General features: G+C 39.7%; 1 protein-coding gene across 4 annotated transcripts in view; it reads left to right on the forward strand.

Annotated features, from left to right (window-relative positions):
* tmeff2a (transmembrane protein with EGF-like and two follistatin-like domains 2a) overlaps positions 1 to 26,678 on the forward strand; it is a 113,296-nt gene that overhangs the window by 76,723 nt on the left and 9,895 nt on the right. For all 4 annotated transcript variants that reach the window (XM_044131867.1, XM_044131868.1, XM_044131869.1 and 1 more), the window contains 3 exons: positions 14,188 to 14,284; positions 25,269 to 25,417; positions 26,553 to 26,603. In XM_044131867.1, the coding sequence (XP_043987802.1) occupies positions 14,188 to 14,284; positions 25,269 to 25,417; positions 26,553 to 26,603 (297 nt within the window). The remainder of the gene's footprint in view (positions 1 to 14,187; positions 14,285 to 25,268; positions 25,418 to 26,552; positions 26,604 to 26,678) is intronic.

Here is a 26,678-nt window from a genome sequence, read left to right on the forward strand (position 1 = left end):
AATTGGAGAAAAACGCTGGACAAATATTCCAGCAGCTCAGCTAGCTGCGACATTTATATAAAATTAATTAGACTTAAAATTAGGCGCAAGGAGGAACATTAATGATTTAGCGTTGTTTAAAATTTCACATCCTAACCGGCAGTGAATGTTTTGGGTTTGTCTTAATGCATTAGTAAAAACAGACGGGAAACGGTTTCTTTCGGCTGGATGTCCAGTCTGATCGCTGCAGGGCAACTTCTGCATGTTTCAGGACGGAAACGGCACAAAAAGAGCCAGAGAGATGCCTGCAGAACGGCCGACCACACAGCCTGTAGATACCAAACGGAGCTTTTAAAAGAATCCACATGAAGATGATGAACTTATTGAAGCTCACCCCAAACTGCCCTCTGCAGAGGGAGTCTGTGCTGGAAACATGAAAAACAACAAGTTTTCTGCACAGACTGAAGGATCTGAAACGGCCTGCTGAGATTATTAGTATTTTTCTATTTTTAGACCGATTTTGTGGGCAGCAGGCCGAGATCCTTCATACACAACATAACTGGATGTGATCCATTGGAAAATAAAGAAAAGAAACGGTATGAAAAATACTGAAGTTTCATTTGAAAAGAAAAGAATATTACATTGTAATTTGATTGAGTAAAAATATGAGACATAATAATTATGGCCTGATGAAGTCATTAAAAACTTATGTGAAATTAACAATTTTAAATGACTTTGTGAAAAGCGATCCGGCCTCCTGCAGGAAAAAAGATTAACAATCCGCTAACTGCTGAGCTAATGTTTACACTAAATATCATGGTGGTATAGTCCTTTAGCATTAGCTTACACTGAATACCGTGTTGGTATAGTCCTTTAGCATTAGCTTACACTGAATACCGTGTTTACTCAGCACTTCAGTATTTTTGTTAACTTTTAAAATGTTTAGCTCACTTAGCTTCTCCTGAATTAATAATTTTTTTTGGAGGCTAGAAGTGTAATATTAGCTTCATCTGTTCCAAAAGCAGTTTGGATGTGTTCGGGTTCATTATCCACAGTGGTGGGAACTCTTCCATAAATAGTCTAGCTAATGTTTCCTTGTATTTACCCAGAATGCCTTGCGCTGTGTTCCACCTCTGGTCCTCTTGAAATGCTTCCAAACCGAACCAGGGCAAGGTTTGTATGTGGAACAGAGTTCGATTAGCAGTCGGTGGTATGAATGCAGCCTAAATTTCATCACTGTTGGGACAAAAAGCAACAGAACTTATTATTGCCTCAAAACTTAATTTTGTGTTTTTTATTTGGTTGCTAATGGGGTCCACAGTTCTGTGATGGACCGGTGACCTGACCCACCTGGTTTGATGCATCTGTTTGATAAGCGGCTCAGTTAAAGTCTGGTGATGGATTTCTGAAAAAACTCAAAGCTTTTCTGAGCTCTGACTGACCTCAGATCTGTGCTCGGCTTTCTGCTGACAAAAGAAGAAACTTCAGGGTCCAATCTTCTTCACACATAAAGGGACACGACTGCTATTTTTAACCTTTTTACCTTTAGTTAGGATTTAATTTAATTATTTATTATGTTACCTTTACATTTTTTTAACACAAAAACGTCAGTATTTGCTGAGCTAATTTGTTTTCTGACGTTAAAATGCTGATGGAATAAAATAATAATTTTGGCCTTCGTCACAGTGATGTGGATCAGTAAATATCCCCCAGAACTGGCAGGACGAGTCGGCGTTGAATCACATCCCTCCGTGACGGCTGTCACTTCTGACCGGATCGCGCTAAAACATGGAGGCCGATTAGCCGTAACTCAGGCTGCTGACGACGCGGCCTGAGTTACGGCGTCGCCAAGTCAAAGACGTCCAGGAAGAATTTAGTGTTGGTGCAGCGGCGGCATCAGGACTGATGCTGCATGCAGGACAGGACCTGGTCACATGCTAATGCTAACGCTAACGCCACTACTGTGATCAAAACAGCTGTAGGGAATTATTGTTATGAATAATAATAATAATAATATTTGTTGTAATTTTAGTTTGCTTTTAAATCTTTATTATTACCTTTGTTTTTCATATTTGTAGTAATTCTATTTTAATTTTGTATTTTAAAAGATTTTTGTCTTCAGATTTTATAATTTAAAATAATTTTTCTAATATATTTTTATATTAATCTTTTATAATATTGCATAACATTTTGGTTTTTTTATTTTATCTTAGATTATTATCATTTATTTATTTATTTATTTATTCACTTTTTAACTGTTTTAATAGTCTCATATGTTCCTTCAGATTTCTTTAAAAAAATTTCTTCAAATTCTTTTTATAATTAATATTTTTAATATTATTGCATTTTATTTTATTTCTTCCTCTTTAAAATTTTATTTATGTATTTTATTTTAATAAAAATTTGTTATGTAGAGTAAAATGGTATAAAATTATCAGCATTTTAAGCAGAACATGAAGGTCTGATCAGCTGGGCTGCAGGTTGCCAGGTCAGCCAGGGGTCAGATTACATCCTGGATTATAAACCATCAGATTATAAACCGTGGCAGCGACGCTGTGGTTCAGCCGGAGCCTTCGTGGGTCTGATGTTCTGTCGCCGTGACGCTCTCACAGGCAGGGAGCCACTGCGCTCTGGATGCCATCATTACTTATATCTCAGTCATTATTGTTGCGCGCCTGATTCATTTTGTCGTTTGCGTCAGCCGTCGGCTCACATGTTGCGGCTCGGCTTCTCGCCGTCGGCCTGCCGGCTGATAAATGACTTTGTGAAAAGCGATCCGGCCTCCTGCAGGAAAAAAGAAGAATAGAAATTGAATCCCGGCCTCTGCTGGCAGCCTCATCTGTCATCTTTTCAATATTGATGTCCATTATGTTTATGGATCGTTTGGCTGTCGTCTCGTCTCCGGCCCCGTTCGGCCACTGGGGGGCGGCGTTGATAGCGGCGTTTTGATCGATGGCCGTCATGGTTTAATTGTCAGCGCCGTCCGGTCGTAATGGAGCTCGCCGCGCGGTGGACAGATTACATCTCGGATGAGTCAGAGTTCAGCGCGCCGGACGCTGCGGGACGGATTCTGGGCCATTATCAGCGCCGCGGCTCGTGTTCATCACTTCCTGTATCGCCTTTCATGGATCACATGTCCTTTTACTGGAACACAGCGGCGGCTCCGGTTAGATTTATCACACCTGCCAGGAGGAATAACTCAGTTTGCTCCTGGAACTATATTTATACGTAGTAATTTATTAGCCACACATGACCAAAAGTAGCGCATTTAAACAACAGCGGAGCACCTTCAGGAAGGGCGCCGAGGTGTTCCTGAGACTGCGTCTCCCTCGTTCATCATCGGCCTCAGCGGCCCGCCGTCCACCACTTCCTGTGTGTCGAATCGGGCTTCTGGACGGGCTAACGTAGGGAAACAACAGAACAGTCGAACAAATGAGTGAAAGCTGCAGAACCACGTGGGGTTTGGGCGGCAGCGTCACTGCGCCTCGTCTCATCCCTCACCGCGCCGCGCCGCGCCGCTCCGCCGCTCCCCTGCGTGTTTGCAGCCAAGGTCGGAGCGGTCCTGCTCTGTTTTCCAGCCGTGTGTGGGCTTCATTCATCATCCGGGAGCTAGCGTGCCCTAAATCTGCGTGAGGTGTGTGCGTGAGGGTGTGTTTGTGCGTTTGCTTTTGTCTTAAACTCTGTGATTTCACAGATGTGCCCCACTGTACGATACGAGTTGTTATGCTGGGAGAATAGTGGCCTTAAAGGAGAGAGAGGTTACAGTCAAGTTTATTTGTAGAGCAACAATTCAGCAACAAAGGGCTTTACATCGTAAAATCATCATACAGTCACCAACTGTTTGTAATACTAACCAGATTTTTTTTTTAAAATCAGTTCAGATTTAAAATGTCTTTTTCAAGAGGAACCTTGAGAAAGGTTCCTCTTGAATTGATTGTTTACAATATCAGTAAACAATCAAATATTTTGACAAATGACGTCATCAGATATGTCAATATTCTACTAACTACAGATCAGATCAGCTGTAACCAGGTGGGGTTTTAGCCTTAACTTAAATTAACTCAGTGTTTCGGCTGTTTTACAGTTTTCAGGAAGTTTGTTCCAGACAGCAGCAGATCTTGAATGTTTTTTATGTCAATCCTTTCAGTGATTCATAAACTAACAGAAATATTTTAAAGTTAATTCTCTGAATTAGAGGGAACCTAATGAACTAAATATACATTTTGCATATTTTTTATTCTTCCATTTGTGTTTTTGATGTTTCTAAAAACGGCAAAAGTGTTTAAAAAAAACACCCCGACATTTTGTGGTAATAAATTCATATTTTCCAAAATCCTCCTGATTAAGTCGTGTTCCACCGTTACCTAGCAACCACAGCAGAACTCCAGCACGTTTGGTTTTACTGCTGTTTGTGCTGTAAAAACTGTTTTGTTCATGATAATAATAGTAATAATAAATATAAAAATAATAATAAGAATAGTAATGATCTTTACTGTTTTTGTCGTTATTGAATTTGTTGTTGACTTACCATCCAGAAACCACTTGTTGCATTCCTGTTGGTTGTGCAGGAGGCTCTACTGATGCTTTTCAAAGAGGTAGGGTTGTATAATTGTGCATCTGTTTGCAGCCATTTTGGCATGTGAGTGTAAACATTGAGTTGAGGGCGTGGCCAGCAGCAGCTTATTTGCATTTAAAGTGACAGGACACCCTAAAACAGCTAAAATTTCATGACTTTGGTAAAAAATGTAGTGAACATGTTTTGTATGGACCGTAGATTTATCCTAAGCTGTTCAGGGAAGCATAATAGGCCACTGTTAGCAAATAAGAGGCAGATTCAGCTGTGTGTGGTCAGCCGGAGGCGGTTTTTGGCAGCTGGTGCAGCCTTGGGCCGCTTTCCGTGGATCTATATCAGCTTGGTACATCTGGACACTGCAATCCGTCCATTCTCCTCCGCCGTCAGGTTGCCTAGGGACGGAGAAATCTGGAACGGATTGAGACGGAGCTGCTTGTTTTCAAGTCATTACAGCCACGCCAGCGCTCCCACCACAATCTGTTCTGCTGGGATGGCTTTTTAAGGCTGCACAGCCTCCGCCCCCCCCTCCCTATATATCGGCAGGTAAACACTCGCCAAGATGTCATGGGAGTTTTTTCAGCATCCATAAAACAGTGACAGGTGAATCATCCCTGCAGCAGCATCTCCCATCTCAGCCGTGAAACCCGGTTGTTCGTTCGGAGAAGTCATTACGGCCGCTTCACTCCCCCCTCCGGTCCTGACAGGTTCTGATGAACACCTTCTTCAGGAAAATTGTTGTTTGGGTTCGCTTTAAGGTTCTGGAATCTGAAGAAAATCTTCAGCTTCTTTTTAATTTTCCTCATTTTCAACTCATGCATCACAGAACGGATCCGATCGGGTGTATCCGCTGCAGGTTTTTATTTGTTATACAAACATTGAGATACGAGCAACAATAATAAAACCACCAGCACAACAAAACAATAGTATTAGCACTTCAACTATACTTCAAACCAACTTTTTACAATTGTCTGTTTTGTTTTTTACTGTTTACTCATTAACAAAGATGAAAAATATCATTTTGGCTCACTGCTGTATTTACAGTCATGCTAATATTTATAGTTCCTACCTAATAAAGTAATAAAAAACGTCATATTTCAAACCCACTACATGTAAACAACATCTGCTGCTGCTGTTTACACTTATGCTACAACGTAGCATGTCGCGTTAACAGGGTTGATTCTTTAGAACAGACTTTTCTCTCATAGTTTCAGTTGAGTTTTACTGATTGTTGCTGATTTGGCCTAATTTTATCACAGTAGAGCTTTGGTCAGAAAACTTCAAAATAAGAGCATGAATATTAACGGCTAGCTATTGGAAGAATATTAAATGTCGCTAAAAAAAAAATTCAAAACAAATGTCGAACAAAGTTTGAAAAACAGCCAAGTAAGTTAATTTTAGACAGTGTGCTAAACATTTTCAAAGCTAGCTGCAGCGCTAAACAAAAATTAGCTCCACTGTTAGTGAATGCTAAATGCTAAATCGCTAAGTTCAGCTGTGTGTTGCTAGCTGCTTTTCCAATCACCATAAAATTGTGTAATTTGGAATTACTAAAGTAAATCTGCTAAATGAACCTAAGTTTAGAAAATTCAGTTTTTTTGATAAGAAGTTTTTGCACAAGGTTAAATTTGTTTTTTAAAACAGCAATGGAAAAAAAATCTTCACATTATTTCCAGATTTTCTTCAGTTAAATATAGGACTGTAAAGTTTTTCTTTAAAACCAAAGCCATTCAAAGTGTATCTGTATTAATTTAATTTTGACATGATTTACATGTCCTATAATCCTTTAAATTTTGCATTATATGTTTATACCTTGTTCTCTGCGGTTTGTTTTCTTTTGTTTCTTGTTTTAAATAAACTATTGGGGGAAATCGCAGTTCCTCAGTGATTACTGCTTCCTGTAGGTTCCTCCAGGCGTCCAGCTCCGTTTTCTAACATCTATCTGTCCAAACTCAATCTGCTCCTGCTTCTGTTTACTTTCATTTTATGGAGTTTTTATGCAGCAGAAGTTAACAAACAGTTTTTTACTCCTTGATTTCCTCCATTCACGTTCTGAACCTGCATTTGGTGTCGAGACCTCTGAGCGATCCGGCTGAATAAAGCTTACAGTGGATGACTCAAGCAGAGTAAAAATACTGCTTTTCCTCAGGCGCTATGACTGCGATCTGCATACATTTATAGATGGAACCAAAATGAGGCAGGACTGGAGGAAATGTGTTAGTCAAGGTCAATAAGAGACTCTGCAGAAATACACGGAGAAAATCGCTTTTAGATTCTAGAAACGCGTTTCCAGGAAACTTCACTGTTATGTTAACTGTTTGTCTCTGTTACTTTATGAGGCTTAGCGCTTCATAAATGTCATTTTTTTCAAATTTTTTTGTTTTTATTTTTCTGAATTACATTTTTTTCTATTAATCCAAAAGTATTTAATTAAGATGTAAATGAAAACAATGTAATAAATCAATGACTAGATCAATTTTTACTGTTATTCTGCTTCATAAATATAAAACACTGCTGGTTTTACAAGGTATTAAAAACTTTTAAATAACTCAAACATTATTTGCAAAGCTATAAATCTAGTTGTTGTTTTTAATAAAATCTCCCTTTAAAGCTGCTTCAGAGTTGAACTGAGAAGAGTTGAACATTTAATGGATAATAATAATAATCCAATTAATTGCATGATAAATTAAAATGAGGTTGATCATTTCCAGTCGTAAAGTGTAAAGAGATCCTGCCTTTTTAATTTAATTAAGAACCAAAAATGCTGCAAACAATTGACACATTGGCAAGTTTACATTTTTTTTCTTTTCATAAAAGGTTAAATTTTTTCCAGTCTGACCCTAATGATCAATTATTTTGAAGGACGAGGTTGTTTACAGACTTCATAATTCATTTTATCTGTTTATGTATCTTGCATATTTAAAATGTTTTCCAGTTCCAGTTTTAAATGTTTGTTGTAAATTAACACAATAGTTCCCACTAGTTGAACTACATTAGCTAAGCTAATTTGCTATCACTGATATTTATCTTAGTATTGCATGGAGTTGGGCGGTAATAGTAATAGTTGTAATATTCTCATTTTATTTTTATATTAGAGCTCCAGCTGGTTCTAAGCTTGCGGCTTGTTTATGTTTATTGTTGTCATAGCAACTTGATAGGAACCACCTACCAAGATGGCTGTCAGTTACAAAGTTCACTGAAGTGACGACACAAAAGAACTTTCTATTTGTTGATCTCTGAGCGTTGTGATTGTACCATTACACAATTTTTAAGATTTTAGTCAACAATGGTCTCAAAACGACAATATTATCGTTTATCGCAATAATTTCTGAGACATTTAGTCGCCCAGTAAAATTTGTGTCAAACAGGCCAAACGTTTAACTCCAGTTAGGAGGATTAAAGATGTTCTACCTCAGTTTCTTAGCTCTTATCTCCCACATTTCATCTGCCCTCTTCCTCTCTAATCTCTTCTCGTCTCGTTAGTCAAGCCGAAGTGTCCGTTACCCGCTTTAAAACAAAACGACAGAAAACGAGGAGACGGCTCAGGTCCGGCCGTCGGATCGATACGGGGTGATGTAGCAGCCGGCGGGGGGCGGATCATTTCCGCCATTACCCACCGCATCTCCTGATGCCGGGATTAGCAGACAGAAACAGGGGAGACGCTGCTGTCCCAGCCTGCAGATCTGAGACTGGAGAGCTGAGAGAGAGAGAGAGAGTGTGTGTGTGTGCGTGTGTGTGTGTGTGTGTGGGTGTGTGGGCGTGTGTGTGCGTGTGCGTGTGTGTGTGTGTGTGTGTGTGTACAGTATCAAATGGCGAGAGCAGAAATAAGAGGAAATCGAGAGTTTGTTGGTTTTTGCTTTGCAAATGTAGGATCTTATGAATCTTATCCAAGTAATTTTAGTTTAGTTTCTTCTCCAATCACATTAATTTACTTAAAATAAGACAAAACTAACTTATAGCTAACTTTTCTGAAAGTTCCTTTAAAACATGTCAAAATATCTTGTTATAAGTAAATTTATCTGCCAGTGAAAGTCGAACTTTTTCATCAATATTAGAGAATTATTGACTTAAAACTAATTTCTGTATATTTCTGAAAAGTTACTTTGTCAAGTGAACTAACATGTTTGCACTAGAAACTAGACCAAAATTACTAGATAAGATTTTGTGTTTTTATAGTCACTTTATTAAAGGTGCCAAAAATAAGAACTTTCCCGACTTATTTGATTATACAGTGTAGCAAAAATTTATACTCATTTCTCATTTTCAACCGTATTAATTTAATTTTATCACTCTTATTTATTTTTTCATTTTATTTCCAATTAAGTCGTAGTACTTTCCTTTTTATTTTTTGTTCTCCTTCTTCATATTGTATAAATAATAACATTTTTATTTAGTTACTGTCACATTTTATTTATTAGGAAAAAATAAAACAGTGTAGATAAAAAGACAAAGCAGAAACCAGGAGGGGAAAGTTTACAAAAGTGACCGTTAATTTAAAAAAACTAAATAAATACAGTATTTATTTAGAAAAAATAAATAATGAAATAATATATGTGAAAAAGGAAATAATATCAATATTATGAAAAGTCTTTGAGTTCTAAAGTCTCGACCTGATTCCTGATCTCGATCTGCTGCCTTTGATTAAACGTGTTTACAGCTAATAAACAGAAGAAAGAGCTTTTAATGGCTCAATCTATTTGCTCGGTGCAATAAACTGCTCTAATTCTTAACAATAAAGCCTAATGAGATAATTTTCTAAGCAATCTCATCTTAAACTCAACCAGCTTAATTACTTGTCCACGACTCAGCAGATAAAGTGTTTTTCTTTGCATGCTGGAATAAATAAAATGAACATAAGGAGCAACAGGACGACATAAAGTTAGAGCTTAGAAACATAATCAGTTTTTCTTTATTCCATTAAATTTGTCTGATATTTTCTAGAACTCTAGAAAATTATCAAGTTAAGGCATAAACCCTTCATCATAGCTACTGGTAGGAGCATAAATGTGTTTTTTATCTATTTCAAATAACTTATTGATATTTTTGTAATAAAATAGTCGTGTACTTGTTTTATATTAAAGTGTTAGTGTTGATCAAAAAGACAACAGCTTTCTGTTAAAAACTTATGATCACAAATAACCAAATAGTCAAAGTGTCTTTCAGTAAGATTTCCTTTTAGTAAAATAATTGATTTGTAAACCTAAAGCCGTTATTATCAATAACTGATTGAGTTATTTTGCTCTGGTTTGGGCCTCAGATCAGATTGATACCATTCAACATGGACCAAAGAAAAGCTTCTCTGCAGGTTGAATTTAGCACCTTAGCATTCACTACTGCTAACGACAGGGTTGGTTTAGCATTTTAGCATTAGCTAAAATTTACTACTGCTTTTAGCTACTGTTATTTTGTGATGTCAATAAATTAAATACTAAAGTTATGATTAGGTGAACAAGAAACTTAAAAATATCCAGGAATAACAAACTGTTGAGCAGAGCAGGTCGGGTTCAGGGGAACCTAGAACCTGTCAGCAGAACCACGGTTCAACCCGCCACTTCCTCCCACGTCCGCGGCAGCTGCCACCTGCTTGTGTCTGAAATGTCATGGGAGACTCTTGAAACGGTGAACGATCAGCATAGATTACAGACCCTGCAGGCAGACACTGTCTGGTACGACATCACAGGAAGATGTGCTGCAAAATAGAAATAAAAAGCTGTTTTCAGGTGGTTGAAAACCCTGAGCCACTTTCTACAGCCTGTAAAATTACAGGAGTTATCTGTTTTTACTTTTCATTTTAGCCTTGACTTTGCACAACTTCTCTATTTTCTCTCTGAGCTCCAGACTCATGTAGCAGATTGTCTCTCTAATCTCCTCCCTCCGTCTGTTTAGCTTTCCGTTTCAGTGGACGTTGGATGGACCCTCCATGCAAGAGCTTCATTGTCTTAATTTAAGTGGTTGAATATTTTTTGGCCTGAATATCACACCAAGAGAGTCTTGATGGCCTGGATTTTATTTTTCCCATTTGGTTTTTCAGGATTTGCTTCATTCTGTAGATTCTTTGTTCTGGCTGATTTCCTTATGAAGGAACATCGGCAACGTTGCCGTCTGGTGAATAAACACCGTCTTACTTCTCTTGGACAGCATCCTCTCACTCCCCTCTCTGTCTCTCTCCCGATTAATATCAGCTAAATACAACCTGAGTTGATACAGAATTACTTTTTTAAATTATGATTTAAGAAAAACAAGCGACCAAACCACAACAGGAAACCTTTAAATGTTCCAATTTAGCCACTTTAGATGGTTTTCCATTGTTTCAGATCAGACCACGGCACCTTGGTCTGCATGCAGGGATGGACACACTGCTAATCCGCTAATGTGCTAATAGTAGAGCTAATTTTTGGTTTAGCATTTAGCTTTCTTGCTAACTTTGAAAGCTGTTAGCACTGTTAGCTTCCGCTAAATAAATTTTTCTGAATAAAGTTCTGATTTATTTGGCGGTTTTTACGAACTTTCATTTGAATAAAGTTCAACATGATCCAAGTTGACGTTTTGGCTTTAATTGTTAATTTGGCAGGTAGTTGGATGCTTATATTCATGCTCTTATTTTGAAGTAGGTGAAGACAGCAGTTCTGTTTCCTCTCCTCACTTTCTCACAGGGTTAAATTCTTAGATGCTAAAATTCACCTAAATTAATTTATTTGAGAGCCTTGTTGTGATTTTATGGGTATCATCATGGTTGAATTTAGCTGAACCGCTAAACAGAACGTTGCTATAGCGATTAGGTTTTATTTTAACTAATGTTTATGATTAGTGCTCTGGGGTTAGGGTGACTAACCTTTTAGTTAGCCGTGCTAATCGCTGGTTCCAGGTTTATAAGGTCACTCTACATCCTTCATTTTCTTTTTTCCTAGTTGACTTGTTTGAATCATTGCTGTGGTACACAACCCATCATGCTTCAGCTCAAGGTCACAAAATGGTGGCAGAATGATTGCTACAAGCTAACTAGCCCAGGTCATTACGGTACCACCTCGTTGTCTCTCTGCTGCTAAATGCTGCTAGTTTATACCAGACATAACAAAATATAAACCTTCCAAAAACTTTCACTTTTGTCTCAACAGAATATTTTTCTAAAAGTGTTTTTGGTAAATGTGATTTTTGGCCTTCCAGTTATATCCAGTATCTATTTTTTATTGAATCCTGAACAGTGACCTTAAAGATCCAATATGTAACATATTTCATATTAAATATTACATATTTATTGGAACTGTCACCAGGTTGTGAGATAATCTGTGGAACAAATCCGGCTCCTTCTCCCAGTGCAAACTAGAATCAACCAATCAGAGCCAAGAGGCGGGTCTTAACGCTGTTAATAACCCTCCGTGTAGCTCGCTGCTACGCTACTGCTAGCATAGCTGGTCATGAATGCTAAGACTATTTAGCATAGCCATTGATGACATCGGGTAAACATTCTTCTTGTAACAGTAATTTGTTTCTCAGCCATTGGCACATTTAGCAGCAAGTACATGAGCTTGATTGATTGCACTAAGCCCCGCCTCCTGGCTCTGATTGGTTATTTTTGATTGGAAGTGGATTCACAGATTATTTGTCACATATGAGACAGTTTTAACACATATGCAGAAAACTCCAGGGAAGGTTAAATCTACTTCCTGTTGTCAGAGGCTGCAGTTGGATGATTTCTGGAGGACGCCTGACTGATTACCGTACAAATTAACCCAAAAGCTTAGAAATCAGTGTTTTCAGAAAGCATTTATTTTTTTCCTGTGAACTGAGAGGATTTGGCATTCATGCTCCACTGGTCGGCCTCGGCTTCACACCCGGTCATCTTGGCGGTTCTGTGACCTGAAAGGTGAAGCTGTGAATACTGAACGTAAATCTTTCTGCATGACTGCAGGCGTCCGGCTCTCAGAGGTCGCTCTGCCTCGGCATCATGGCAGACAGAAAAAATAAAATAAAATAAAAATAGAGTTCAACATCAGCTAATCAGTCTGCGACTCGACGGCAACAAAGTCGCTCATCTCCCTCACAGAAGAAAGTAAACTCTCCTGACTTTGACTTTAACATCAGACTGAACTCAACCCGGTGAGCAGAAAACAAGGTTACGCCGCGCTAACGGCGCTCTTTCAGTCCAGCGCGTCACAAGGGATCACAAAAAATAACAACCGTTTCAGGGGGGGAGAATGAAAGACGCGACACGGGGGAGCGCTGCGAGGTGGCGCTGGTTAGAGAGATTAAAGATATGACACGAGGAAATGATGCCAACTTCCACCTCTTCCTCTCGTCCTTCCATGTTGCTCTCCTGGGTCCCAGTGAGTCAAAAATAGAGCTGGTTTAATAGAGAAGAGGAGAGGACTCCGCTGCGGAGGGAGAATGCAATTTGAGATTGGCCAGATTGCTTTTATTCCTCCTTTTCTTTTCCCCGTCGGCCACTCAGGAGGCGCGACGCGCCGCCGCGGCCCCTGAGCCGCAATAAGCCCGACGGCCGCCGCCGCCGCCGCACTCGCAGCGCCATGAAATAAAAGAGGGACTCGGGGAAGATCAGCTGGGATTTGAGAGTGATAGATGAGAGTCAGGTGAGGAGGAGGAGGAGAGATGAAGGAGATGCTTCAGGTGGGATGTGACTGGATGTAAATGCAACAAAACACCAAAAGGTGGGAATCATTGTTGGTAGAAACTAAAGAGTCTAAATGGGAACATTTCAGTTCTGTTTGTATGAAGGTCTGTCACAATAAATCAATTAATTGATCTCAGGATCAATTAATACCAGCTCAATAACTTCCATTTACATGATTTATCGTTTTGCTGTGTTCACTCTGTCAAAACTGGTCCTGTTCTTTTCAGGTCAGTTTTGTTTACAGACTTTATGATTAATTAATGTTATGATACTGACAGGATGTAGAACACAAAGTATTAATGTTTTAATGACCAGGTTTTAACAAAAGGTCAAACTGGGAGACACTTTCACTGGAAAGGCGACTTTGCTGCACCCAAATCAACTTTTGTTTTTCATTAAACTTGGTTAAATATAGCAAACATTGTGAAACAAAGTGACCCAAATTCTGTTCTTCTTACTGGAAATAAATTTAACTGAGCCTAAAAGAAACTGAAAACTAGAATTCATTGTTTTAATACGGCAAACCTGATAAATCTACTGCAGCGTATTTGGGCCAAAAAAAACACACAAAAAAATTAGTGAATTCCTAATAATCTCAACTGTTCTAGAAAGAAACAAGGAAATTTGATAGCATAAAAGTCAAATTTTTAGATTAATATCATAAAAACAAACTTGTAAATTTTACTAGAACATTTCTGATATTAATCACAAAGTTTCTGAGTTTTTGGCAGAAATTTGCTCCTTTTTTTTCTATTTGTGACGGTTTTTAATCCACCGTAAAAATCCCAGTCATGTTTTGGATCAACAATAAATATCAGGAGAGTTTTGGCCGTCATGAAAAGAGGTTTGCACTTCCTGTATTAAGTTAAATGTCCTTTTACTGCTCAGCTCCTCTGGAGTCGGGTCTGGTTTAACCGAGCGACCTTGCCACTCACAACATGGCGGCCATGTTTCTCTTAGCGGCCCGTCTGGTGGAAACCGTCTCACATCCTCTTGTTTTGTGTTTCAGGAGGTGAAGGTTCAGCCGAGACCGGCCAGAAGGAGACGTCCACCTGCGACATCTGCCAGTTCGGAGCCGAGTGCGACGTGGACGCCGAGGACGTTTGGTCAGTCCGAACTCTTCCTCCTCCGCACCGCCCGGCCCGGCCCGGCTTCTGACTCTGCTCAAAAACACCTACAATCAAATCAGTCCAAATATAGCCGTTCGCCTCAAAGAACTGGAAGCGTGGCTCCTCTGTCTCCTGCTGAACACCCACTGAGGGTTTTTATTGCATGGCTGACCATTTCATTTAACCTCAATTACCAGAGCAGGGCCGGGAGAGAAAGGAGATTTTCGCTTATGCTGGAAATCCAATTACTCTCCTTACAGGACTTGGCAATGTCAGAGCAAAAAAAAAAAAAAAAATGTCTTGGACTCGCGTAGGAGAAACTAGTTCAGCGATAAAATAACATTTGTTGAAGGTTTAACCATTTCCTGCAGGTTCTCCAGCCCTGTTGTGTCAGAAACTCCTGGAATCAGCAAAGAAATCCCAGCTGGAAATTAGGAGCGTCCTGAGAGTCTGACTCCATCAAACGGCTTGATGTAATGGGGAGATAATGTACCCCAGTGTGCAATAACCATAATGCCGAGGAATGGCTTCATGATGCATTTTGAGCCTCGTTGCTAATACTAAACAGCCGCACTCGTCCCGATGCCACCCACTTTTCAAATGCTCCGTAACACGCCTCTAAAACTCAGAAATTGATTTAATGGCACTTTACGAATTCCCTGCGGGGGAATTTATCCAATCACTGCAGGACGGAGTTGACGGTTTGAACACATAAAACTGAAACGGCGACGAAAATGGAGCCTCGATCTTACCTGAAATGAAGACATTTACACATAGGAGAGCAACTCAATAGCATTTAGAAAATTGAATTTGACATAAATATTATAACAGACATTAATATTTCAGCGTCTCCTCGTGTAAAAGCGAAACTACGAGTGTTTAATCTTTAAAAGCCCCAAGGTGTGTTGATGGGAAGGTTTGTGGTGGATAATCAGGGGGGTAATTGCGACCCGACGGTGGGTGATTTTCCTGAAACGGCAGCCAACGGCGGCTGCAGCGCCAGGCTGTTTTGATTAAAATGACAGGTTAGGCCAATCAGGCGGCAGCTGGTTTTAATCAGACACGCTGTCAGTTAATCACACGGTGATTGGAGAGAGGTGGCTGTAATCAAAAACCGTCTTATTTTTACACAAACAGCCCACATTAATAAACAGTTTAGTTCTTACAGCAACTTTTAAAGGAGGAATGCAGCATTTTGTTGCTGCCTGAATGGGCAATTATTAGTTTCAAAGGGGTGTTTTAGCCTTTTTGTTCTGCTTAAATGGTTTGTCCAAAGAGAGTAATTAGCTTCCACGGTGCTTTCTGCAATCCCTGCCTGGAAATCCAGGCTGTGCTTTAATCTGCTCTGGTCAGAAAAATGCATCTACTCATCATGGCCAAGAATGTCTCATTTCTTTCTTTTAATGATTTATTTGAACTGTTCCTTTGACACAGTGGAGTGATTACACGGCTTATAGCTGCAGCTGCTTTTAAAGAAGAACTGGGAGCTCAAACTGCAGCTCAAACTGCAGCGCTGCAAGGCTCAAATTTATCCATACCACCAATAGAAGATATGCTAGCCATCAGCAAACCGCAGGCTCAATATCCAACCCACCTCTTGGTAAATATTATCTAAATGGTTTGTATTTAAGTCACAGAAGGTTGAAGTTTGAGTTTTGCGGAGGCTTTAGGTTCGTATTAACCTGCTTCATCTGTTCTAAAACCAGTTTGGATGTGTTTGGGTTCGTTATCCGCAGGAGTGGTCACAGTCCCGCTAATCAGCTAATAGCATTTAACTAATTTTGAAAACATTCAGGACATTTAGATTCCCATAAATCAATTTATTCTAAAGTGCTAACTTATTTGAGTGTCTTTCTAAACATCTGTGTTGAAATTTTGGCCTTTAACTGTTTCTTCATTAACATTAGCTTCAGCACATTAGCAGTTTTGCTAACTTTGAAAACATTTAGCACATGTTCACTGGGAGAGAATGTCACTCAGGCAACATTCAAACACCTGATTGCAGCTGCACCACAATGGAGCCCCACTTTAGAGGTCCTTATTTTCAGACCTAATTCTTATGTTTATCCATTTTGACAGCATGAAATAACCCGTGTTTGCCTGCTATAATAAAAGGTTATGCCTGGTCAGGAGAAAATTGTCATTTCAGCCCATTCTCTCCCCAAAGTATTATTGATTCCATTCGTCATCATTTGTGCTTCACCAGAAAATGAATATTTTTCCGTCTCTTGCTTCATGGATTCAGATAAAGAAAAATGTCCGGAGTGTTGTGGTGAAGATACCGCGGCGCTGAGTGAACCTCATTTGGCAGAACGCTTCACAGCCTTTATCTGCACTCCGCCCTTTTATAGCTCCTATTCGCTGGAGCCGAGCAGCGGGCAAAAAATACACTAATTTGCCCCAGAGGGATCAATAGAGTGTCACAAAATCCCATTTAGATCCATTTGTGGTGTAAAACTGTAATTACCCACAAAAATCTATGCTTTCAAACCCATCAATAGCGGCCATCATTGTTGATGGAATTAAAGGAGGTTGCTTGGCGAGCGGCTGCTGGACCTCCTGAGGCTGCAGACTCACAGATGTGTCCAAGACTTTTCTCTGGATGTTGAGTGAATTTAAAATAAAAACACCAGGTTGGAGGATGGAAAACTGGCTTTGCTGTCAAGTCTGCTTTTCTTTGTGGCTATTCCTGGGTTTGATGTTTGTGTTTTTATAACTCCTAATGAGTGTTTGTCAGAAAATGATCCAAGCAATATTTTCTGCCTGTTTAGTGGAAGATGTGAACATTTGTTGTTTTAGCTTTCAGAGCTGTTTGTGTCTCCATAAGTTGTTGGTCAACAGATTTGGCTGTTTTCTGAGCTTTCAGTTGAATAAAGTTCAACATCTCTGTTTACGTTTTGGTTACTGACTGTTAAAAATCCTTCAAGTATTTACCGTTTATATTCATGCTCTTATTTTGAAGTAGGTCAAGGATTTTTACGCTGCAGTTCCATTTCCTCTCCAACATTCATTTCATCCACCAAAAACTTTATTTTAAAAAAACAGAGGAATAAAATAAGACATAGCAACTGAAAACAATCAAGGGCAGATATAACCTGTATCTGAAGTTAGTGGTGTAGCATTAGCTTCAGCTTTAGCATTAGCTTCAGCTTTAGCATTAGCAGAACTTTAGCATTAGCAGAACCCGTTCTTAATGGTTAGCGCAGCTAACCTTTTAGTCAGCGGCGTTCCTTCAGCTTTACCTGTAGCTATTCTGACTGCTTTTTAAAATTAACTTTCATAATTTGCTAGCTGTACATCTGGAAATGGATGATTTATTAGGAAAGTCTAGTAGCACCAAAAATGTCTTCTTTTGTGATAAATTTCCATCTGTTCTTTATTCTGTTTCTTTTACATTTAATCATACTGGCTGATTGTGTGTTAAGGCTGAGCTGAGTGTTTGGTTTAATTTGTTGGCTGTTTCACTGCTGATAATAAAAGCAGGTTTAGATTGGAAAGCTAATTAACTGTAACACCGGTGGAAATGTAAAAAATCTCAAGATAAAAAAAGAAATGGCGGCTTGTTGATTGGTTCAGGATGAGCAGACCTGAAGCGACCTGAAATCAAACTTCTCAGCCCTCAGGTGAGGCAGAAAATAAAAACAGAGAAGAAGATCCAGGGAGGAGAGACGGAGAAACATGATGTTTAAATCAACATAGCTGGAGCACAGCACTCATCTCCAGACATTCATTTATTTCTTACTGCAGCTACAATAAAGCTTTGCTTACTACAAATTGAATTTCTATATTTGGAGGCGCTCACCTGGCAGTGACACCTCAGAAGGAGTTATCCCCCCGCCGCTGCAGACAAACAAACACATCTGATCGTTTTTCCCTCTGAGCTTCACCCTGAAGTCGTGTCGCATCTGAAACATGAACAGTCTCACATTGATCTCCGTATTTCAGCGCCGCTTTGAACCACCGCTTATTTTCTAAGTTTTTCTGCCCAGTTTGAAACGATGCATTAAAAAAACTGGGAATTAAGTCAAAATTCAAAACTCTGCTGCTTCTCAGCAGCTTCCTTTGCTTCCTGAAGGATTAGGATTTCTAAAACTTGTTTCACTCTACTCCAGGGGTGCCCAATGTGTGGCTCCAGGGCCATTAGTGGTACTTTGAATAATTTGACCGCACTTTAGAACGGTGCAAGTTTGGTCCTCTGACACTTAGGATGAGCTTTTTATTCTAAAAACTTTAAATCTTCTTAAACATAAAACATTAAGTACAACACAACATTTTTTTGTTTATTAGCTTTTTTCTTTGTGCTTTTATTTTTATTTTGTAGTAAGTTGTGCCACATTTTACCAAAATGTTGCTTGACTTGGTCACACAAACCAATGTACTATTCAAAATTCAGCAAAGGTTTTAGAAGGAAATTCTCATTTTAGTTTCTGGACAAAAACTGTAAATACTTTGTAGACCCGTTGCAGCGCAAAAAATCCAAAAAGCTGCTTGCTGACGATGGCTAGCATTGGTTTTAGCTGTCAAGTTGTCAACATTACACACCAAATCTTAAATTATATGCAACGTATAAAATAAAAAGGGATGCAGTGTTTTGCTTCTAATTGTCAACACTACAAAAACTAGATAAAAAGATCAGGAAAAAGTTTTGATCAAGAAAAGAATATCGAGGGAGAGAGAAGGATAGCAGCTATGCTAGCTTGACTATGACAACCTTAACATGTAGATGTGATGTGGAATTCTTTGTTTCGGTTCAGTGGACCATAAGAAAGGCGACTCACACACCAACTCTCTGACAGATCATCAGTAGAGCAAGTGTTCAAATTAGCAAATCTAAATTAGCTAATAGCAGCTAATCTGCCACGGTGATCAATTATTAATAATCACAAAATAAACACCAAACCTGAAAACATGAAACTGTAACGGATTGAATGTTCTGTGTGAGAAATGTTTGGCTGTTTGTTGGTGAATCCTGAAGCATAAAGTGGTGTTGTTGTCTGTTGCTATGGCGACGAGTCTTGGTGCAGCAACACAGAGAGTGAGAAAAAGATGAATATGAGCGGTTTTGAGTCGTTCCTCAGTGTTTTTTCTGTGGCGCTCTGAATTCATACCAACATCTCCAGCTTTCATTTTATCAGTTTACAGCATGAAACAGTTGAAAAATAATTAGCCTAGAAAGTTAAATAGCTATGAAAAGTATGTAAAAAATATTGTTTATTTAATTGTTGTTCAGGTAATAGAGAAATAATTCACCATAATATTATTTTGTTTGGCATTAGGGCAATAAAGAAAACTTTCAACTTGGGGATTTTGACCCTCTGTGCAAAAAGTTTGGACACCACTTCTCTAATCATGCCTACTTTTGCTTTGTGTCTTCATTATGCTGCAGGAACTACAACAAAATTGCTGCTTTATGTTTTTTTTCCCACCAGCGATAAACATCGCTGTGTCCCTGATGGCATTAAAATTCAGTCTTGTGCTGATTACAGGAGTTCCTGGGAGATGAGGGATAATAATTATGTTTAATAAAATCCAGGCTGCAACATTTTCTCCATGCACAGATGTTTTTAAAAATGCGGATTTAAATGATTCAGTGTCAATGTCTTGCAGCCTGTTTTAGATAACAGGAGAAGTGATGATGACACTGCAGAACATGATGAAGGTGTTCCTCCAGTAAAACTGAGAGAAAATATTTTCTAACAAGAAGGACAACGCTGTGTTTTATCTCATTTAATTGATTAATGCGTTAGTTAATTAGTTTGATTGATTAAGTAGGTTTCATTGAGCCAAGAATTTACCTTTATTATTATTTTATTCCAGCTCCAGTCAGTTTGTCTGTAAAGTCTGGTTCTTTTCCGGAGGTGTGAATGCTGATTGAACTCTGGTCCACCTCCAAACTTCGGCCTCGGTTTGGTTTAAGTTAAATTTGGTTCGGTTTGAACGTATATGTTAACTCCGAGCGGACCAGAGACCGCTCCAAAAGCAGGAACTGGACTACAACGCAGGGCAGGGTAAATACAACCAAAACAAACGTGTTAGCTTAGCATTAGCAGAAGAAATGGCTTGAGGTCTTTAACCAAAGACAAAAGAGAAATCCTACAACTGCCTCTCTGTTTTTGTTTTAATTTGTTGCTTTCAGTGTCGCCTTCAGAGGTTTTTGCGTCGTTTCCTTCAGTGGTTCTTGGTGCAGCGCCCCCACAGGCCAGGAGGGGAACAGGTTGCTCAAAGGGTTTGGATCGTTTGACTTGGTGTGGTGAGAAAGTGAACCACAGCAGCTGGAAATGTAACAAATGTTCCAACTTTGGTTCCAATCGAACCAATTCTTATAACTCTCTAACATGGAAACGGTTCTGCTTCTTTTTTCTGCCATGCTCTATTCCATCAATAGTCCCTGGACTATTAGAGTTTAATGTCGCACAGCAAAGCAGCAGCATTCACCCGCATGTCACGGTGGGTGTGCATCGGATGTTTTCTATTCTCCTTCTCCTGCTTTTCCCTCCCGTTTTGCTGCGTCTCTCTCTTTTCTCTCGCTCAGTTTTCCACAGGATTACAGTGAAATTTGAGGCAGAGGATTATAAAAAAATCAATGCAGTGTTCAGTTGCAACTGGGTTTGCTGCTGGGGATTTGTACACAACACGGAGCGGTTAGTGGGAGACGCCGGCTTTGCTGCTTGGTGTGTGTTGGCGTGTGAAACGGGGCTGAAATGCACGTAAAGCTGCCTTTTTTAGCTGGGAGTCTGCAGACCGTCGGGGGAAGAGGGAGGCTTTGATTGCAGGGAAATCACAGGGAACTAATCAATACGACACATCCTGCTAAGAAACTCTCACACACACACTGCTTTTCTACACATCCCTCTCCGATAACTCCCGTTTAACACCCCCCACCTCTCCGTACCGATCCACAAACATGCAGAGGAATGGGAGCGAAGGTGCTGCTGAAACACGGATTATCACCAGGCGACTCGTGTCCCAACTGTGTGTGTGTGTGTGTGTGTGTGTTGGCGCACTGCAGTCAGGTGGTACCATGCCTATTGTGGAGACAGTGAGAGGCCTGATTAAAAATGTATGGAGGCTCTCAGGATGGAAGACTCCTCTGTGATGGGATTAAAGCACATGAATACATACATATGATGATGATGATGGTGATGATGGTGTGGTCTGGTTAGTCGCTTTGATTTGTATGGAAGAGGATTAGAACCGCTGAAAAGAACTAATTCTGATTTCAGTCTCAGATTATTGAGAGAAAACGTGAACTTCTCTGTAAACACTTCAAAATTAGACTAAGGATATAAACGTCTAACTACCTGAATAACTTTTAACAGTCAATAACCAAAACCCAGATGTAGAACTTTATTCAACTGAGAGTAAATTAGCGCTTCAATTTAGCTGATGCTAACATTTACAAGTTAGCTAAACGGGAGATTAGCTCCTATGTTAGCGGATTATCTTAAATGTTCCATAACGCCACAGTTTAAAGACAAAGGAGGCTTTTTGTTTGTTTATATATGAATATATATGGTAAAATAAGCTTAGAAAGATCATTTAAAAAGCTGTTATTAGTATTATTATTGTCATTAACTGGTCAGTAATGTAAAGCTTTTTGATCTTAACTTTAGTAAAACTGTCTGAGCAGCACTGGATCACAGAGCTGTTGGAAAGTGTGTTTTCAATTTAAAAGGCTGATTTTACCTTTCTGCTTTCCCAGACATCCTGCCGTGTGTGGGTGTGTGTGTGTGTGTGTGTGTGTGTGTGTGTGTGTGTGTGTGTGTGCGTGTGCGTGTGTGTGTGGTTGAAATGTGCACACTGACTGTTGTGTTAGACCTGATCAGCAGAAATTACAGCCGTCCCCTGACAGAACGCCTGATTCTGTAATTATAACTGTCACTGGTTTCTGAGCGCCGCGGTAACGCTACGTTTGCATACACGCCCCCGTGGGCGCCGGACCTCACTCATACACACACACACACCTACACACACACACATTCATAAACGCAGGCGTCACTAAAAGACAAGGCTGTTCCTCCCTGAAACATCAACAAAAACTGCCTGGTGTCCCTAATTTTTTGCTGCTGAAACTTAAAAATTAAGAAATGACAAGATTTTATGGATGGATATAAATGATCTCCTAGGAAACCACGTGGTGTTAGCTTAGCTACTAGCAGCAACAGCTAATCTCAGCAATCAGTTACTAATAATTGCAATGTAAACATCAAGCCTAAAAACATAAAAATGCAACGGACCGAATAGTCTATGTGGGAAATGTTTGAGTCTTTTTCATCGTTGAGTCCCGATGCATAAAGTGGCGTTGTTGTCGGTTGCTATGGCAACGAGTTTGCATGTAGCGTAGCCGACGCAGAGAGCGAGAAAAAAGTGGTTTTCAGTTTTTCTTTGAAGGTTTTTCTGCGTTATTTTTCCCTTTGCTGGAGCCCAGCAAGTCAAGTGGGCAGTAATTGTGAAAGTCTAATTTTTCTCCACATAATCTGTCCATGTTTTACTGCTGGAGGTTCAACACCACCAGCCACGCTACACCAACTCTGTCAGAAACATGGAGCCAAAGTTTATTAATAAACGTTCAGGAAATGCTCGACTGTTTGAACAACTTGTCATTTTTCTGTTAATCTTAAAGTTGTTGTGCTAACGCTTTAGCCTTTAGCATGCATCATCTGTCCAGGGTTCTATGAAATTTATGTAAACTAAACTGTTTTTAGATCTGAAGTAAATGTTTCTCAGATAAAGTCTATTCTTAAATCTTTGTTACTGGATCTCATTAAGAGACGCAGGACACAAAAAAGTAAAATTAAAATCTCAGTGAACTTTATAAACATTATGCTCACAAACAACACCCGTGGTCTTACTGCTAACTCCCTGTTACATGATGAAGTCCAATGTTAAGGATTTTTTTGTCCAAAAAGTTCCTTTTTTATCTACTTTGAAAGTGAAAACCAAATAAAATCTATATAGTTTAAATGATATGTAGATGGATGCATATTTGTGGTTTTACAGTGTTTTTAAAAGGAGATGGAGTTGCAGCTGCAGTGGGCATCGTCTAAAACTTGCTCCCTTCCGCTAAGGATGTCACTTAGCGGCATACATTATGATGTTATGTTGCTGATTAAATAAAGATCTGTGGTAATGCCATCTAAAAGATGTGTTTGAATGTTGGTTTCAGCAACTTAATTTATCATAAACTATCCCGATGTTTTGTTGTTTCACTTGTTGCTGTTCTGTGTAAATGCTGTATTTTTCCGTGAAACGGGTAATAAAGCCTGTCGTTACTCCAAAGCTTTGCGTCTTGCGTTGGAAATATCTTAAATCTGCTGAGTCAGCAGAGCTTCCTGCCAGCATCGGGCGGAGGAGAAGCAGGTGGTTTCGTTGAATTCAGCTGTAACCAAACGGGATCCGTTCATAACAAGTTTGGCTTGTGATGTTCCAAAAGCACCATGTAGTCAGTGTGATAATTTGACTCCTATAGTAACTATCCAGAGATCATCAGCATCAGCCGGTGTTTAGAAAAAAAAAAAGTCAGACCCGACTTTGTGCAACAAACTTTTGCTGCTCACGAAGAATGATCTGTTTATTGCTCTTTTAATTCTCCATAATAGACTTAGTAAAAGCAGGAGAAGGGGAGTGTGTGTGTGTGTGTGTGAGGGGGGGAGGCGCAATATTTGCCGTGAAAATAGCTAATAAAGCCTCCAAGTAGTTGTGAAGGGTTTTTGCGCTTACGTCACTATGACGTCACCGCGACTAGTCGACATCGACTCGACTATTATCATGATGTAGTCGACCTTAAAAAATATGTAGTCGTTCAACCCCTATTGCATGTAGCGTAGCCGACGCAGAGAGCGAGAAAAAAGTGGTTTTCAGTTTTTCTTTAAAGGTTTTTCTGCGTTATTTTTCCCTTTGCTGGAGCCCAGTAAGTCAAGTGGGCAGTAATTGTGAAAGTTTAATTTTTCTCCACATAATCAGTCCATGTTTTACTGCTGGAGGTTCAACACCACCAGCTACACCAACTCTGTCAGAAACATGGAGCCAAAGTTTATTAATAAACGTTCAGGAAATGCTCGACTGTTTGAACAACTTGTCATTTTTCTGTTAATCTTAAAGTTGTTGTGCTAACGCTTTAGCCGTTAGCATGCATCATCTGTCCAGGGTTCTATGAAATTTATGAAAACTAAACTGTTTTTAGATCTGAAGTAAATGTTTCTCAGATAAAGTCTATTCTTAAATCTGTGTTACTGGATCTCATTAAGAGGCGCAGGACACAAAAAAGTAAAATTCAAATCTCAGTGAACTTTATAAACATTATGCTCACAAACAACACCCGTGGTCTTACTGCTAACTCCCTGTTACATGATGAAGTCCAATGTTAAGGATTTTTTTGTCCAAAAAGTTCCTTTTTTATCTACTTTGAAAGTGAAAACCAAATAAAATCTATATATTTGCTGATTTATGTTCAATATTTGTTTCTTGCTGAAAACATTGTTGCCTTTTAATTAGTCTACAGTGTTTTGGGGTGTAATTATGTTTCTCCCTCCTCTTTGCAGCTTTGCAGTGATTTTTTTAACCCATTTTGTTACATTATAATCTTTCATGGTATTTTCCATCTGGATTTTTCTTTATGTTATCTAATATAAAAGTTAGAAGTTGAGTGACCACTCTTTGTCCCAGTTAAACTGTACAGCTCTGTTATCGCCGGTTCTTTCATCGTTAATTGCTTTCTGAACACCATTTGTCTGTCAGCCCTCTGGTGCAACTGGTCCCTCTTTGCAGAGTTAAATTCGTTTTTCTGTATTGTGTGAAACCTGAATGAGCTGAAACACGGTCCAAAGTCCTGCCTCAGTTCAAGCTGTGCTGCTTTACCCCTCTTACTCTTTCAACCTCATAGTCAACACTGTGCAGAATCCAAATTTACCCTTTTAAAGATGCATCAACATGGAAAGGAGCAGAAAAGAGCAGAGCTGTAACGGGATTTCTTGTTCTTCAGGTGCGTCTGCAACATCGACTGCTCTCACATCAGCTTCAACCCGGTGTGCGCCTCCGACGGACGCTCCTACGACAACCCCTGCCAGGTGAAGGAGGCGTCCTGCCAGAAGCAGGAGCGCATCGAAGTCAAGTACCTGGGCCGCTGCCAAGGTCCGGCGCTCACACACAGACGCATGCATGCAGTCGCAGTGAGAGGTGGAAAAACACTCAGACACAGAGAGGGAGGTGTCGGCTGGTCTGGAGGAGCAGATGCTCGCTTCGAAACACAAAACAAAGAAAACACTCTGATTCTGTGGATTTTACTTAAAGGGGCAGTATTACAAGTAACTGAAAAATGCTGTATATATCACCTCTGTCTCTTTAAGAAAATCCTGCTCTTTCTGAGGCTCCGCCTTCAGGAAGTCATCCCAACATGGCTCCTCTATTGACGCTTTAACATTTTCACCAGCTCAGATGTAGCTCCTATGATGACCTCATGGGGTTTTTGCTAATTGCTGCTGGCTAGTCTGAAGGAGTTGAGAGGGGGAGGAGTTTCGCCTCGAAGGCGGAGCCAGGTCCACCCATGTGTTTTAACAGCTGAATGGTTGCCATGGAGATTAAAGGATTTCTCAGACATGCATGTAAAAATCAAAGCAACAGTCCAGGTCTGTTTTTGATGAAAGTAACATTTTAACTTGACGTAAAGATAAAATAAAAGGTTGTTTTTACCTGATACTGCCCCTTTGATATCAATCCCTCCAGGATGTTAAAATGGTTTTTTGATTGTTGCAAACAAAAATTACAGATTTTGCAGCTCCTGGGTGATACTGGAATAAGTTTTATACAAAAATATGCCCACCTCTAGTTTTTAGCTCATCCAAACGCTGCAGAAAAACAGAGTTTCTAATCCCATCCAGGATGGGTCCAGGATGGGATTAGAACCCACAACCTTCTCATTGCGCAGCCCTTAATATTTAACACACATAAAAATCAGAAAAATGTTGACCTATTTAAGCATTTTCCTTCAGGACTCACCCAATTGTTTTCTCTGGGGTTTGTCAGAGAAAAATTCTCTTTTATAACAAACTTATGCAAAGCTCTTTCTTCCCTCTGAAGTGAGCAGCAGATCCGCCTCCTTTCTGCTCTGTGTTCACAGTAGTTCATCACAACAGACGATATTTAACCTCTGAGCAGAACGGTTTGCATTCAGGCGTCAGGTGGACAGGTGCAGGGATGATAATCTGCGTCGGTTTGAGACTAAGATGGCGGCCTGAGCCGGACTCTGACATTTCTCTGACCTTTCCAGGCGACATCACTACTGGGAACAAAGGAGACGGACACTTTTCTCCAACAACGGGTGAGTGCTTCCTGTCGAAATGAGGATCGCCCAGGTGGCTGCAGCATATGTGCATTTAGGAATGCTGAGTGTGTG

Source organism: Gambusia affinis, linkage group LG11 (assembly GCF_019740435.1).
Source record: "Gambusia affinis linkage group LG11, SWU_Gaff_1.0, whole genome shotgun sequence".
Taxonomy (NCBI): domain Eukaryota; kingdom Metazoa; phylum Chordata; class Actinopteri; order Cyprinodontiformes; family Poeciliidae; genus Gambusia; species Gambusia affinis.